This window comes from Sardina pilchardus, chromosome 13, assembly GCF_963854185.1.
Source record: "Sardina pilchardus chromosome 13, fSarPil1.1, whole genome shotgun sequence".
Classification (NCBI taxonomy): domain Eukaryota; kingdom Metazoa; phylum Chordata; class Actinopteri; order Clupeiformes; family Clupeidae; genus Sardina; species Sardina pilchardus.
Window position 1 is genome coordinate 28,174,255 of NC_085006.1, and position 12,888 is coordinate 28,187,142.

The 12,888-nt window shown below is 40.4% G+C and overlaps 1 protein-coding gene across 1 annotated transcript; it reads left to right on the top strand.

Moving 5' to 3' along the window:
* The first annotated feature begins 626 nt into the window (after window positions 1-626).
* On the top strand, window positions 627-2,970 carry LOC134099233 (uncharacterized). Its single transcript, XM_062552024.1, has one exon. It carries the CDS (start codon window positions 627-629, stop codon window positions 2,313-2,315), a length of 1,689 nt encoding a protein of 562 aa, XP_062408008.1. The 3' UTR covers window positions 2,316-2,970.
* Window positions 2,971-12,888: the final 9,918 nt, after the last annotated feature.

A 12,888-nucleotide genomic window follows, 5' to 3' on the forward strand; every position in this document is an offset into this window, starting at 1 on the left:
TTCCGGACCCTGGAAAGATTGCAAATTTGGTGAGTGGACCTTTCGAGTTTCTAATTGAGTACCCCTGGCCTACAGCCTCGAGGTAGGTCACATGACTTTGTGGATAGAATGACCTCAAGATACAGTAGGTAGAAGGATGGTGTCATTTGTAGTAAAACCATGGTGACAATCAACATTGGGACTCATAGATCCATAGTTTTGGACATAACTTTCTTTTATTAACAGATTCAGGAAGAAATCTACATTACAAGAATCAGAATTCACCATCAAGATATTGACCACAAAGAGTCTACATATACCTGCGGTAGGTCTACAGCCTCGAGATAGGTCACATGACTTTGTGGATAGAATGACCTCAAGATACAGTAGGTAGAAGGATGGTGTCATTTGTAGTTAAACCATGGTGACAATCAACATTGGGACTCATAGATCCATAGTTTTGGACATAACTTTCTTTTATTAACAGATTCAGGAAGAAATCCACATTACAAGAATCAGAATTCACCATCAAGATATTGACCACGAAGAGTCTACATATACCTTCTCTTGGGAAGTGTATCTTCTATCTATTGTCTCTGTAATTTATACTTGTTTGCACTTGTAATTTATATCACAATCATATCACTATGAATAGAATGAAAAATCTAATTCTATCAGACAAACCAAAACGGCTTGCTGAGACTGTTGTGGAAAAAAGCAAACTGCTGAAATCGCAGCCAGGGGGTTTACCTGTTTATAAAGTTCCTTTGACAGAAGAACACATTGGTATACCTGGGTGCAGGCGTTTCATTTTTGGGAAAGAAAAGTCCTCAAAACGTAATCGTACCATAATGGTTCTCGGAGCAACTGGTGCCGGCAAGTCTACTCTCCTTAATGGGATGATCAATTACATTCTAGACGTGAAATGGGAGGACAATTATCGTTTTAAATTAGTTGATGAAGGTGACATCACAGCATCACAAGCTCACAGCCAGACATCAGAAGTCACAGTGTACAAACTCAACTACCATGATGAGTTTAAATGCCTCTACTCTCTGACCATTGTGGACACTCCAGGCTTTGGAGATACCAGAGGCATAGACAGAGACAGGGAGATCACAGAACAGCTGCGTAATCTCTTCAATTATGATCTTGGTGTCGTTGAAATTGATGCTGTGTGTTTTGTAGCTCAAGCAGCTTTAGCACGACTCACACCAACACAACAATATGTGTTTGATTCTGTGCTTTCCATTTTCGGCAACGATGTGGCTGAGAACATCAGGATTCTAGCGACATTTGCAGATGGCCAACGTCCACCAGTTCTAGAGGCAATCAGTGCTGCAGGTGTTCCATGTCCTAAAACAAAACAAGGGGTGCCAATTCACTTCAAATTCAACAATTCAGCATTGTTTGCGCAAAACTCATCTGCTAACACAGGTGATGGTGAAGATGATGATGATGAAGTAGATGAGAGCTTTGATCAGATGTTTTGGGACATGGGGATAAAAAGTATGGACAGGTTTTTCGGTGCTCTGAACAGCATAAAAACCCAAAGTCTGACACTGACAAAGGAGGTTCTCAAAGAAAGACAACGGCTTGAGATATCAATTGAGAATTTGCAGATGCAGGTTATAGTTGGGATTTCCAAACTTGAGAAAATAAAATCTATAACTGAAACACTTGAAGCGAATGAGGCAGAAATCAAAAGAAATAAGGACTTTAAGGTACCCTACACTTACATCAAATCTTTTCAAACGTCTATTTCTGGTTCTGGAAATTACATCACCAACTGCCAGGTGTGCATGACTACCTGTCACTACCCTTGTGGCATACCGAATGATGATGGTAAAAAGGATTGCGATGCAATGGGATCAGATGGGCGCTGCAAACAGTGCCCAGGAAAGTGCAACTGGAATTGTCATTTTAATCAGAAGTACAAATGGGAGTATAAGTACGTAACAGAAGAAAAAACAGTGGAGGAGCTGCAACAAAATTATCTGAAAGCCACAAAAGAAAAGGTGCCCATTCAGGCATTGATTGAACAACTGAAAGCTGAATATGATGATGTGCAGACTCAGGTAGTGGAATTTATGGAGACCTCTGCTAAGTGTCTGAACAGACTTAAAGAGATAGCCCTGAAACCAAATCCCCTTTCCACTCCAAAGTACATTGACATGCTCATTGAGGGAGAGAAAAGCGAGGCCAAACCAGGCTATACAAAACGAATTAAGTCCCTGATGGCCATGAAACAAAAGGCAGAATACATGGCAAAAGTAGAGCAAGGTAAGAAACTCCTTCCAAGAAGTAACAGTGAATGTGAAGCTTTTCAAGAGTAAGACATGCACAATTCAAGACCACAATACAAGGTAGAGATACATTCTGACACCTAGAACCAAATGGGATGCAGAGAGGCCGAGGCAGTTACAACAGAGGACAAAATTACGACAGAGGAAAATATATACAGTAAATGTGTATTTGGAGGGGCGTTAGAAACAAACAAGGACAGCTCCTGTATAGCCAAATTTGGTTCTGAAAACATCTAAATACCACTAATAATAAAAAACAAACACATGAACAAAAAAATGGATGATGGTCATTTTACTTTCTTGAAAAGTATAGTTTCTTGGCGGTGATGTGGTATATTTCCCTTGCACCTAATTCACATCATCTCCACTTGCTTCAGGGATGTCAGCTTCGTTCTTATTTTTTCACACTATTTCCAGTGGGGTGTCCACTCATTTAAGTACATACATTTGTATTGTCCTACTGCTGAGCCTGTCTGTTATGAGACAGCAGGAGTCCCAACAGTGTCCCTCTTTTCACAAATGTTGACGGTTTCTATTGAGGTTCTGTTACAAGACATGCTCCGTTGTCATTAAATCTTGAATTTAAATCAGTTCAACAGTGTGTAACATGAGTTGATTTATATGCTCTGTGACCTTTTTCTTGGTGTATGTTTCTTGTATTTTATCCTCTCAATTATTTGTCAATCAGGAGTATTATTATATGCTTGTTCTGTTTTGTGTGAACAAAGGTAAATAGTTTTTTTTCTTTCTTTCTTTTAAAGTTATCCTCTTATTGTAATGTATTAGTATTAGTATATAGCTTACACTTGTTCTGCTCTTTGTGAACAATGTCAAAATAAAACGTTATCATCTAAAGTAGCTTCCTTCACCTTGTGCAGCTTTTCTCTTCTAGGGCATTTTGATCAATCATCTCCCGGGTGACACATACACTTTAATTGATCGAATAATGTTTATATGAGTCCTGAATAATAAATATAAATATCACACATGTGCCGTATGATCATATAAGATCAACTATTTTTGATCATGTTTTATGCTCATTTGGAATTTGATATAGCAACTCATATAAAAATGATGTGAAGGGGGCATCAAAAGGCAGGGAAAGTTGTGAAATGCAAAGAAAAGACCAGCAAAGAACAATGCAAAGAACATTTAATGACTTACAGTATAAGTTTGTGTGCTGTTAGAAATAAGCTGGTAAGAAGTTAAGAAGTGTAAATGGTCCTTCAGAAAGACTATTTGCCAAGAACACTTAGAGTGTACTGTAGATGGTTCTTTGAAGCTCTACAAAAGGTTATTCTATGGTATTGCCCTGAATAATCAATTATATAGAGTGCACATTTCCAAATTGAGAAAAGGGGTACCCAGTTTGTTGATTTGCCAACTAGGGAAAGATCACTTCTTATATTTTGTCACTTAACATGTGATGTACTGTAACACATGATGCACAGTAGGTAACCAATGACCACAATACAGCAAACCCAGCAGACAGGTACTGGGAACCCAGCAAGCTTTTCTGGGATGATTTATGTCCTGCTTCTGATTCTATTTCCTCAGTGTACGCACAGCTTCCAGAAGAAAACAAAATACATGTGACAGAGAAAACATTACATGCTTAAATCATTTAAGAGCTTTTCAAAATGGAGGGAGAGAGCACCTTGGGCTTCTTGGCAGCATGAGCGACCGAAGCTATCTGTGGGCAATAACACAGGCTTTCCAATTACTTTCAGTGGATGTTGCACAAGGGATTTAAAATGCTCTTGCAACAGAAAACACCCCTGCAGGTACATAAGAAAGAAAGAAAGAAAAATGCTCCGTTCAATTAATTTATTCTATTCAATTTGTTTTGTTTAGTCACACTCTCATTTTGTTGTTTTAATACTGTATATCTACAAACACCATTAAAGCCTGTGGTTTCCCAAAGGTCATTCCACCGCTTAAAGGGATAATCCGGAGTGAAATGCACTTTAGATCAATTTTTCGGACTATTGGGGGTACATACGTTGAGTTGACACCAAAATCATGTCATTCGGATGTATTTTGAGAGAGTTCGAGCTCATCGTTTTTAGCCAAAACTCGTTAGCCTGGAAGTGACCGGGGCGTGTCCTTTCGCCGTTACAAAACGCTATTTTTATACCTCTTCTACTGTTCCAAACAACACTACACTTACGTGGTAGTGAGTAGAAGGTCCCTATAGCTAAACCGAAGTATCCCCACGTCTTTATGTGGTCGGATAGAGAGTCCAGAATGAATTTAATCGAGTCCGTACCTTTCCGGAAATGTTAGTAAAGTGTTGTTAAAACGTTGCCAGCTACAGCAGCGACATTTCCGGAAAGGTACTGACTTTTAGTTGGCCAAGACTTTGTTTCCAAATTAGGTAGACCTACTGAATGTTACCTTGAAAGGCCATTTTCAGGTGTAAATGTGAAACCCCTTAATTCTGCATTTAATGTGTCAATGCAGGGGTTTTCTCTATGTTTAGCTATTACAGTTTTTTCCAATCGTATACACACTAAAATTAAGGTTATCAGACAGTTAACAATACTTAACACTTAAGAAGCAAAACACCTGCGCAGAGTAGTACAACAGTAAGCACAAATTCAGCTTCACACTTTTTGCGAAACATTACACACAGTGAATGTCAAAACGTAAAACACATTTTCACACCTTAGACACAGATAAAGATTGTTAGGTACTTTCTTCTCATTACAAAGCCCTGGCTTGCCAATGACCACACTAATGAACAAATTGAATAATCACATCCACCAGGTGAGTAAGCACACTTGTGCAAAATTGAAAACACAGCACTCAGGTGTGTTATGCTTGATCCTCGAGGGACGTTCCCACTGATCTATAACTAACACTGGATAGACTATCCCATTGTTTTCGCCCCATTATTCTTTATGTCGATCAGTGAGGATCGAGGCCCAAGGAGCGAGGGAGGATGTATAAAAGCCCAAATGAGAGGCACCCATAGCCTGTGATGTGGATGAACTCTTATGGCTTGATCCAGCTAGACGGAGAGATGATTAGAGTATTGTGTATTGTTGTTACTTGTTTGCATTGTTGCTTTAGTTTTTCTTCAGTGACTGTAAGTGTACAGTACTTTTTATTTGTGTACATTTTTTTATTTTTCTACACCTTACAGTAGTAATTAGTAAGAACTATAATTTTGCCATTTTCTGTTGATTGACTTGTCACTGTAACTGTAACTGAACATATGGTACAGTGAAAGAAAGAAATATTGTCTGCAGCATCAGTTTTGTGCATTGCTTGATGAGGGTTCATCAACATATTTTTGTCATCTAAATGATCCTAATGCTCTCAAACAATATGTCTGAATAAGATCCATATATTGGAAGAGGGTTTTTACAGATGTGTTTTGAATTTATTGTGTTGGTGTGTATAAGATAGCGACAGTGCGGAATCATTCAAAGAATGTGTTAGTGATATGAGAACAGTATAAGGTTTTATCAATGTGTTTATTGTTTTGACAGAAATATTTAATTTTGCTAACAATCTGTTATGTTCTGCTGATTAGGTGTTGTGTTTGGTTAATTGTGTGATGTGTTTAGACAAAAAGAGCCCCGTTTTCAAAATTGTGTGTAAACGATTGGAAAAAACTGTAAGGGGTTGGTTAAGGAGAATTCCAGCACAATTAGGCTATATTTTAATGTGAAAATTCAGGGGCTTGTTTATTCAGTGAGATTAAGGGGGTAATTAAGGACAATTTAAGTATACCCTTGGTTACATATTAAAGTTTTTTACGATTGTTTACACACTAAAATTATTTTTTTCACACAATTAGCAAAATTGCACAACATTACACACATTGTCTGCTTCACCCTTTTTGCAAAACATTACACACAGTGATTTGTAAAACTCTACACACATTTCCACACCTTAGACACAGATAAGGATTGTGAGGTTACTTCCTTGTCATTACAAAGCCCCGGATTGCCAATGACTACACTAATGAACGAATTGGATAATCACATCCACCAGGTGTGTAAGCACACATGTGCAAAATTGAAAACGCAGCACTCAGGTGTGCTATACAGTCTTGTTGCTTTTGCAGTAGTTGCTCTTCAGAGTCAAAGTGTATGTACGTTATGCAGTAGTTTTTGTTTGTCTACAGATTTTATTTGTTCAACTGATTTCATTGTTGGTTGATTACTGTAACTGATTATGGTTAGAAATACTGTAAGTATTGAAAGAAATACTTGAAATATTCAGTCTAAAGCAGTCTTCAGTGTTGTACAGTGCAAGTGCAAGTTTATAGACCTATTTATGTACACTTTCCCTATGTCAAACTAATCATGAAGAATGTTGTGGGTTTGTCACTATTTTTTGGACATCTAAACGATCCCTTACATAACAATGTCTGGGCAAAAATCTAGCACGTGCTATTTCCTAATTTTTCTTTTTACAAATGCGTTTTGCATTAATCACTGCAGTGTGAAACTGGCTGCAATAGTGTCTGATCATTGAGGACTGTGTTTGTTAAATGACAACTAATAGCATTTTTACAAATATGTGTATATGTTTTGACTGAAGTGTGTATGTTTTGACTGAAGTGTGTTTGTTTTGACTGAAGTGTTTCATTTTGCAAAGAATCTAGGAATTATGCAAACTGAGTGTGGCGTTTGGATACCTGTGCTTAAATTTTGTTAAAAAGAACTCGGTTTGAAAAATTGTGTGTAAGCAATTGAAAAAAACTGTAAAGTGGTATTTCAGGGGTTGTTTCTTTTGTGATATTAAGGGGGTAATTAAGGACAATTTAAGTATTTGACTATATTCTCAGGGGATAATTGAAGGGTTTTCCCCAAAGCAGGACAATGCCCGGACTGATTTTAACCGGGTTTTTATCACTGTTCTAACTCTGGGGGTGACCGAGACTGGCTTGATTTCATTTTTGGGTGGCGTATTCCTTTAAGATTGAAGAGGGTGCCCGGTGATCAGTGTTGCCAGATTGGGCGGGTGCCCGCCCAATTGGGCTTCTTTTGACTATGTTGGGCGGGGGAAAAAAGCCTTAGGCGGGCAGATGTAATATGGGCTACTTTTAACGAGATTGGGCGGGTTTTGTTTTCACACCAATCATACATTTTATCTTCTAAAACTGATAGTTCCTGTCGTTGATTATGATGATATTCCCTTAACCCTATGAGCCCGACGGACGCAAAGTGCGTCAAAAAACACACCCATTCTTCTCTGTTACATTGCTCCGCCATTAGTTGTCACAGCGAGATGAGACGAATACTGCACGAAAGAGCAGAACCGGGGCTTTCCAACGAGACTAGACACTTGTCTGTACGATCAAGTATGAAAATAAAATAAATTCATAAAGTTAAATCAAAATATATGATATTTACAGTCTATATTGCTCTGCGTTCACCCGCGCATCCAGGACTCTCCCTTGAATTCCTCGCGGACCCCGCATCGTACAGACATGACACGGATTTCAAATGAAAGAGGGGAAACAGAGCTTTCCACTGATACCAATTGTCGCAGGCAACAATAGTCTCACTGAACCACTCTCAAATGTTGTCGATTTCATTCTTAGACCTTTGGTCACGATTCTTCCAAGTTATCTTAGGGACACATCTGATTTCCTACAATGTTTGTCTCAGATTGACCATCTAGGTCAGGATGTTCTGCTTGCCACCATGGATGTAACCTCTTTATACACTAACATTCCGCACACTGATGGTTTGACTGCTCTGCAACATTTTCTTGACCTTAGGACTGATGACGATGGCCTACCAACTAAATTCATTGTAGAGATGGCTAAATTGGTGCTTACCAAAAATTACTTCTTGTTCGAACATCAATACTACCTACAGACCAGTGGCACAGCTATGGGTGCTACTATGGCCCCGGACTATGCCAATCTATATCTTGTTTTTTTGGAAGAACAGTATGTGTTCAATAATAATCCTTTTCTTGAGAAGATCATTCTATTCAAGAGGTACATTGATGATTGTTTTGTGATTTTCCATGGCTCATTACCTGAATTTGAACTGTTTGTCCTGTATATGAACTGCCTAAGGCCATCTATTAAGTTTACTTACTCAGCAAGTGCTACCAGTGTGAACTTTTTAGACACCTGCATTTCCCTTACTGATGGCCACATTGCCTCCTCTTTGTACAGGAAAGACACAGAGAAGAATAGCTTGCTCCATGCTACAAGTGCCCACCCTACATCTCTGAAAAGGGGTCTGCCCTACAGCCAATTTACCAGACTACATCGGATCTGCTCTGACGAGACTGATTTTGAGGCGAATGCCAGACTTCTTTACAGAGACTTTAGCTCTAGAGGATATCCCAACAGCTGGCTTGATGCATCATTAGATAAAGTACGTGCCTCCGATACACCTTTGGCCAAATCCCAGTGCAAAAACGAGAATCGTTGTATTCTAAAACTGACCTACAGTCCTTTGAGCAGTGATATCAGGAACATTGTCAATTCGCATTGGCACATTATTCAAAGAGATGATCAGCTGAATGAGCTATTTCAGAATTTGCCTCTCTGTGTCTTTTCTAGAAGTCCCAACCTTAGGGATAGACTGGTCCATGCAGATACTGCCACGCCTCCCTCAACTAGGTCTACTCTCTCTAATGCTCAAGGTAATTTTCCTTGCAAAAGTTGCACTTCGTGCTCACACTATCTGAAGAGTAATACATCATCATTGCATTGTACTGCCTTGCACTATATTTATATTTAATCTTAAACCTCAGCCTAAACTGATACACTGCACTACTCCCACCCTCTCTTTAATTAGGGCCCGAGCACCGAGGTGCGGCCACTGAAAGTGGCTGCACCGTAGGTGCAAGGCCCTATTGTTTTTGCTCAGATTATTATTAGGGCCCGAGCACCGAGGTGCGGCCACTGAAAGTGGCTGCACCGTAGGTGCAAGGCCCTATTGTTTTTGCTCAGATTATTATTATTATTATTTTTCTTCTTCTTCCGTCTTACCTGTTTTTTTTTTTTCACCAACTTGGCATGCTCTAAAACTCTTGTAATTTGGCAGCCATTTGTAGAATTGCAATCGAAACTCAGAGACAGAGCTTTGGCCTAGGGTGTGGCTCAGGGACTCTATAGCGCCACCTAGCGCGGTTTCTGTTGTGTTTGACACATACATGCACGAAAATGAACTAAATTTGGTGGACATGTGTGTTGTATGAATCTGAACAATTTTTACATTTACACTCTATAGTAAATATTCGAAGAATTTGAGTTATGGTTATGATTATGAATTTTGCACATCATGTATTTTGAAACACTTCTCCTAGACGGTTTATCGAAATCATGTCATTTAAGCACTAAATTGATCTTGAGGGGTTGCCCGAGAGGAATTGCAACCAGATTTTTGAATTTCAAAAGTATATCGAAATGGCGAAGGTTTGAATCTAGGTGTCTTATAAAAGAAACAAAAAGTTGGTGTTATAGGCAGAAAACAGTGACTAATTTGGATGAAATTTGATGGAGTATTAGTTAGTGTGTTTGTAGTGACAGTCATATACAAAGTTTTGAATTTGGTGTTGTTTGTGATTTTTAAAAGCGCATTAATGATTGTGGTGGACACAGTTTTAGCTAAAATATTATGAAGCGAGTTGATGAATAATAATAATCATATTAACCTATGCTGCAATTTTGACTTTAACCACATTAACAGAAAGTGAGTTATTTAGGTTTTCTTATGAGGATGGCTCTGTGTTACGATCTTTCCTCATCCGCGCCTTCATGTTGGTCCTGTTACACACACAGAACCACATTTAACCGCACACACATTACACACGCGCAAGCTTTCCAGAGAGTTACGCACACACACAGCCTCTCCCTTGACCCCTCTGCCTCCCTCCCTCTCTCTCTTTCTATCTTAGCCCCATGCCCCCCCCCCCCTCATTTGCATACCGACCCCCCACACACTCTCTCACCCATCCCCCATGCCTCTCTGGTGGTGATAAGAAGGCCAACAGATGATAACCCAACTTGAGGATGAGAGAAGGCACCACAATCCTGAAACTTATTTGCCATGTGTGTGTGTGAGGGTAGGCCTAGGGTGTGGCTAAGGGACTCTATAGCGCCACCTAGCGCATTGCCTGTTGTGGTTGACACATACATTCACGAAAATTAACCAGATTTGATGGGCTTGTGTGTTATCCCTATTGCTAGTCAGAGACAAACTCTGGCCAAAGTTGTGGCTTAGGGACTCTATAGCGCCACCTAGAGCATTGTTTTTTGTGGTTGACACAAACATTCACAAAAATGAACCAAATTTGGTGGGCTTGTGTGTTATTGCTGCCGCAAGATAAAAACAGAGCTCTGGCCCCGGGTGTGGCTTAGGGACTCTATAGCGCCACCTAGCACATTGCCTGTTGTGGTTGACACGTACATTCACGAAAATTAACCAAATTTGATGGGCTTGTGTGTTATTCCTATTGCTAGTCAGAGACAGAGCTCTGGCCAAAGGTCTGACTTAGGGACTCTATAGCGCCACCTAGAGCATTGTTTGTTGTGGTTGACACAAACATTCACAAAAATGAACCACATTTGGTGGGCTTGAGTGTTATTGCTGCCGCTAGATAAAGACAGAGCTCTGGCCTCGGGTGTGGCTTAGGGACTCCATAGCGCCACCTAGCGCATTGTCTGTTGTGGTTGACACGTACATTCACGAAAATGAACCAAATTTGGTGGGCATATGTTTTGCTATAGCTATTCAGAGACAGAGCTCTGGCTGAGGGTGTGGCTTAGGGACTCTATAACGCCACCTAGGGTGTTACCTGTTGTGGTTGACATATACATTCACGAAAATGAATCAAATTTGGTGAGCTTATTTGGTGGGCATGTGTGTTATTGCTACCGCTAGTCAGGGATAGAGCTCTGGCCTAGGGTGTGGCTTAGGGACTCTATAGCGCCACCTAGCACATTGTCTATTATGGTTGACACATTCACGAAAATGAACCACATTTGGTGGGCATGTGTGCTATTGCTACTGCTTGTCAGGGATAGAGCTCTGGCCTGGGGTGTGGCTTAGGGACTCTATAGCGCCACCTAGCTTGTTGTCTGCTGTGGTTGACACATACATTGATGAAAATTAACCAAATTTGGTGGGCATGTGTGTTGCTCATGCACATGCAAACCAACAACTATGTGTTGCTTTGTTAGATGCCGAAATGTCACCGGTCCGCACCGCAGGTGCTCGGGCCCGCCATCGCCGCTTGCGGCTATATTTAGGGCCCGAGCACCGAGGTGCGGCCGCTGTAGCAGCGGCTGCACCGTAGGTGCAAGGCCCTATTGTTTTTGCTCAGATTATTATTATTATTATTATTATTATTATTCTTTCATCGTCTTACCCCGTGCGCCCTTTTTTCACCAACTTAGCATGCTCCAAAACTCTTGTATTTTGGCAGCTACATGTGGAGTTACTGTGGCTACTCAGTGACAGAGCTCTGGCCTAGGGTGTGGCTCAGGGACTCTATAGCGCCACCTAGCGCGCTGTCTGTTGTGGTTGACACATACATTCACGGAAATGAACCAAATTTGGTGGACATGTGTGTTCTAATAATCTGAACAACTTTTACATTTACTCTCTATAGTAAATATTAGAAGAATTTGAGTTATGATTATGATTATGATTTTTGCACATCATGTATTTTGAAACACTTCTCCTAGACGGTTTATCGAAATCATGTAATTTCAGCAGCAAAATGATCTTGAGGGGTTGCCCAAGAGAAATTGCGAACAGATTTTTGAATTTCAAAAGTATATTGAAATGGCAAAGGTTTGAATTATGGCAACTTATTAAAGAAACAGGAAGTTTGTGTTATAGGCAGAAAAAAGGTAATAATTTGGATGTAATTTCGCAGCTAAATGTGGAATTGCTACTGCTAGTCAGAGACAGGGCTTTGACCCTAAGGTGTGGCTTCGGGACTCTATAGCGCCACCTAGCAGCGAGTTGTCCGTCTTGGTTGACACAAACATTAATGAAAATGAACCAAATTTGGTGGGCTTGTGTGTTATTGCTATTGCTAGTCAGAGACAGAGCTCTGTCCTAGGGTGTGGCTTAGGGACTCTATAGCGCCACCTAGCAGATTGTGTGTTGTGGTTGATGCATACATTCACGAAAATGAACCAAATTTGGTGGTTGTGTGTTATTGCTGCCGCTACTGAAAGATAGAGCTCTGGCCTAAGGTGTGGCTTAAGGACTCTATAGCGCCACCTAGCAACGCGTTGTCTGTTGTGGTTGACACATACATTCAAGAAAATGAACCAAATTTGGTGGGCTTCTGTGTTATTGCTACCGCTAGTCAAAGACAGAGCTCTGGCCTCGGGTGTGGCTTAGGGACTCTATAGCCCCACCTAGCTTATTGTCTGTTGTGGTTGACACATACATTCACGAAAATGAACCAAATTTGGTGGGCATGTGCATTATTGCTACCGCTAGTCAGGGATAGAGCTCTGGCCTAGGGTGTGGCTTAGGGACTCTATAGCGCCACCTAGCGTATTGTCTGTTGTAGTTGACACACACATTCATGAAAATGAGCCAAATTTGGTGGGCTTGTGTGTTATTGCTATCGATAGTCAGAGATAGAGCTCTGG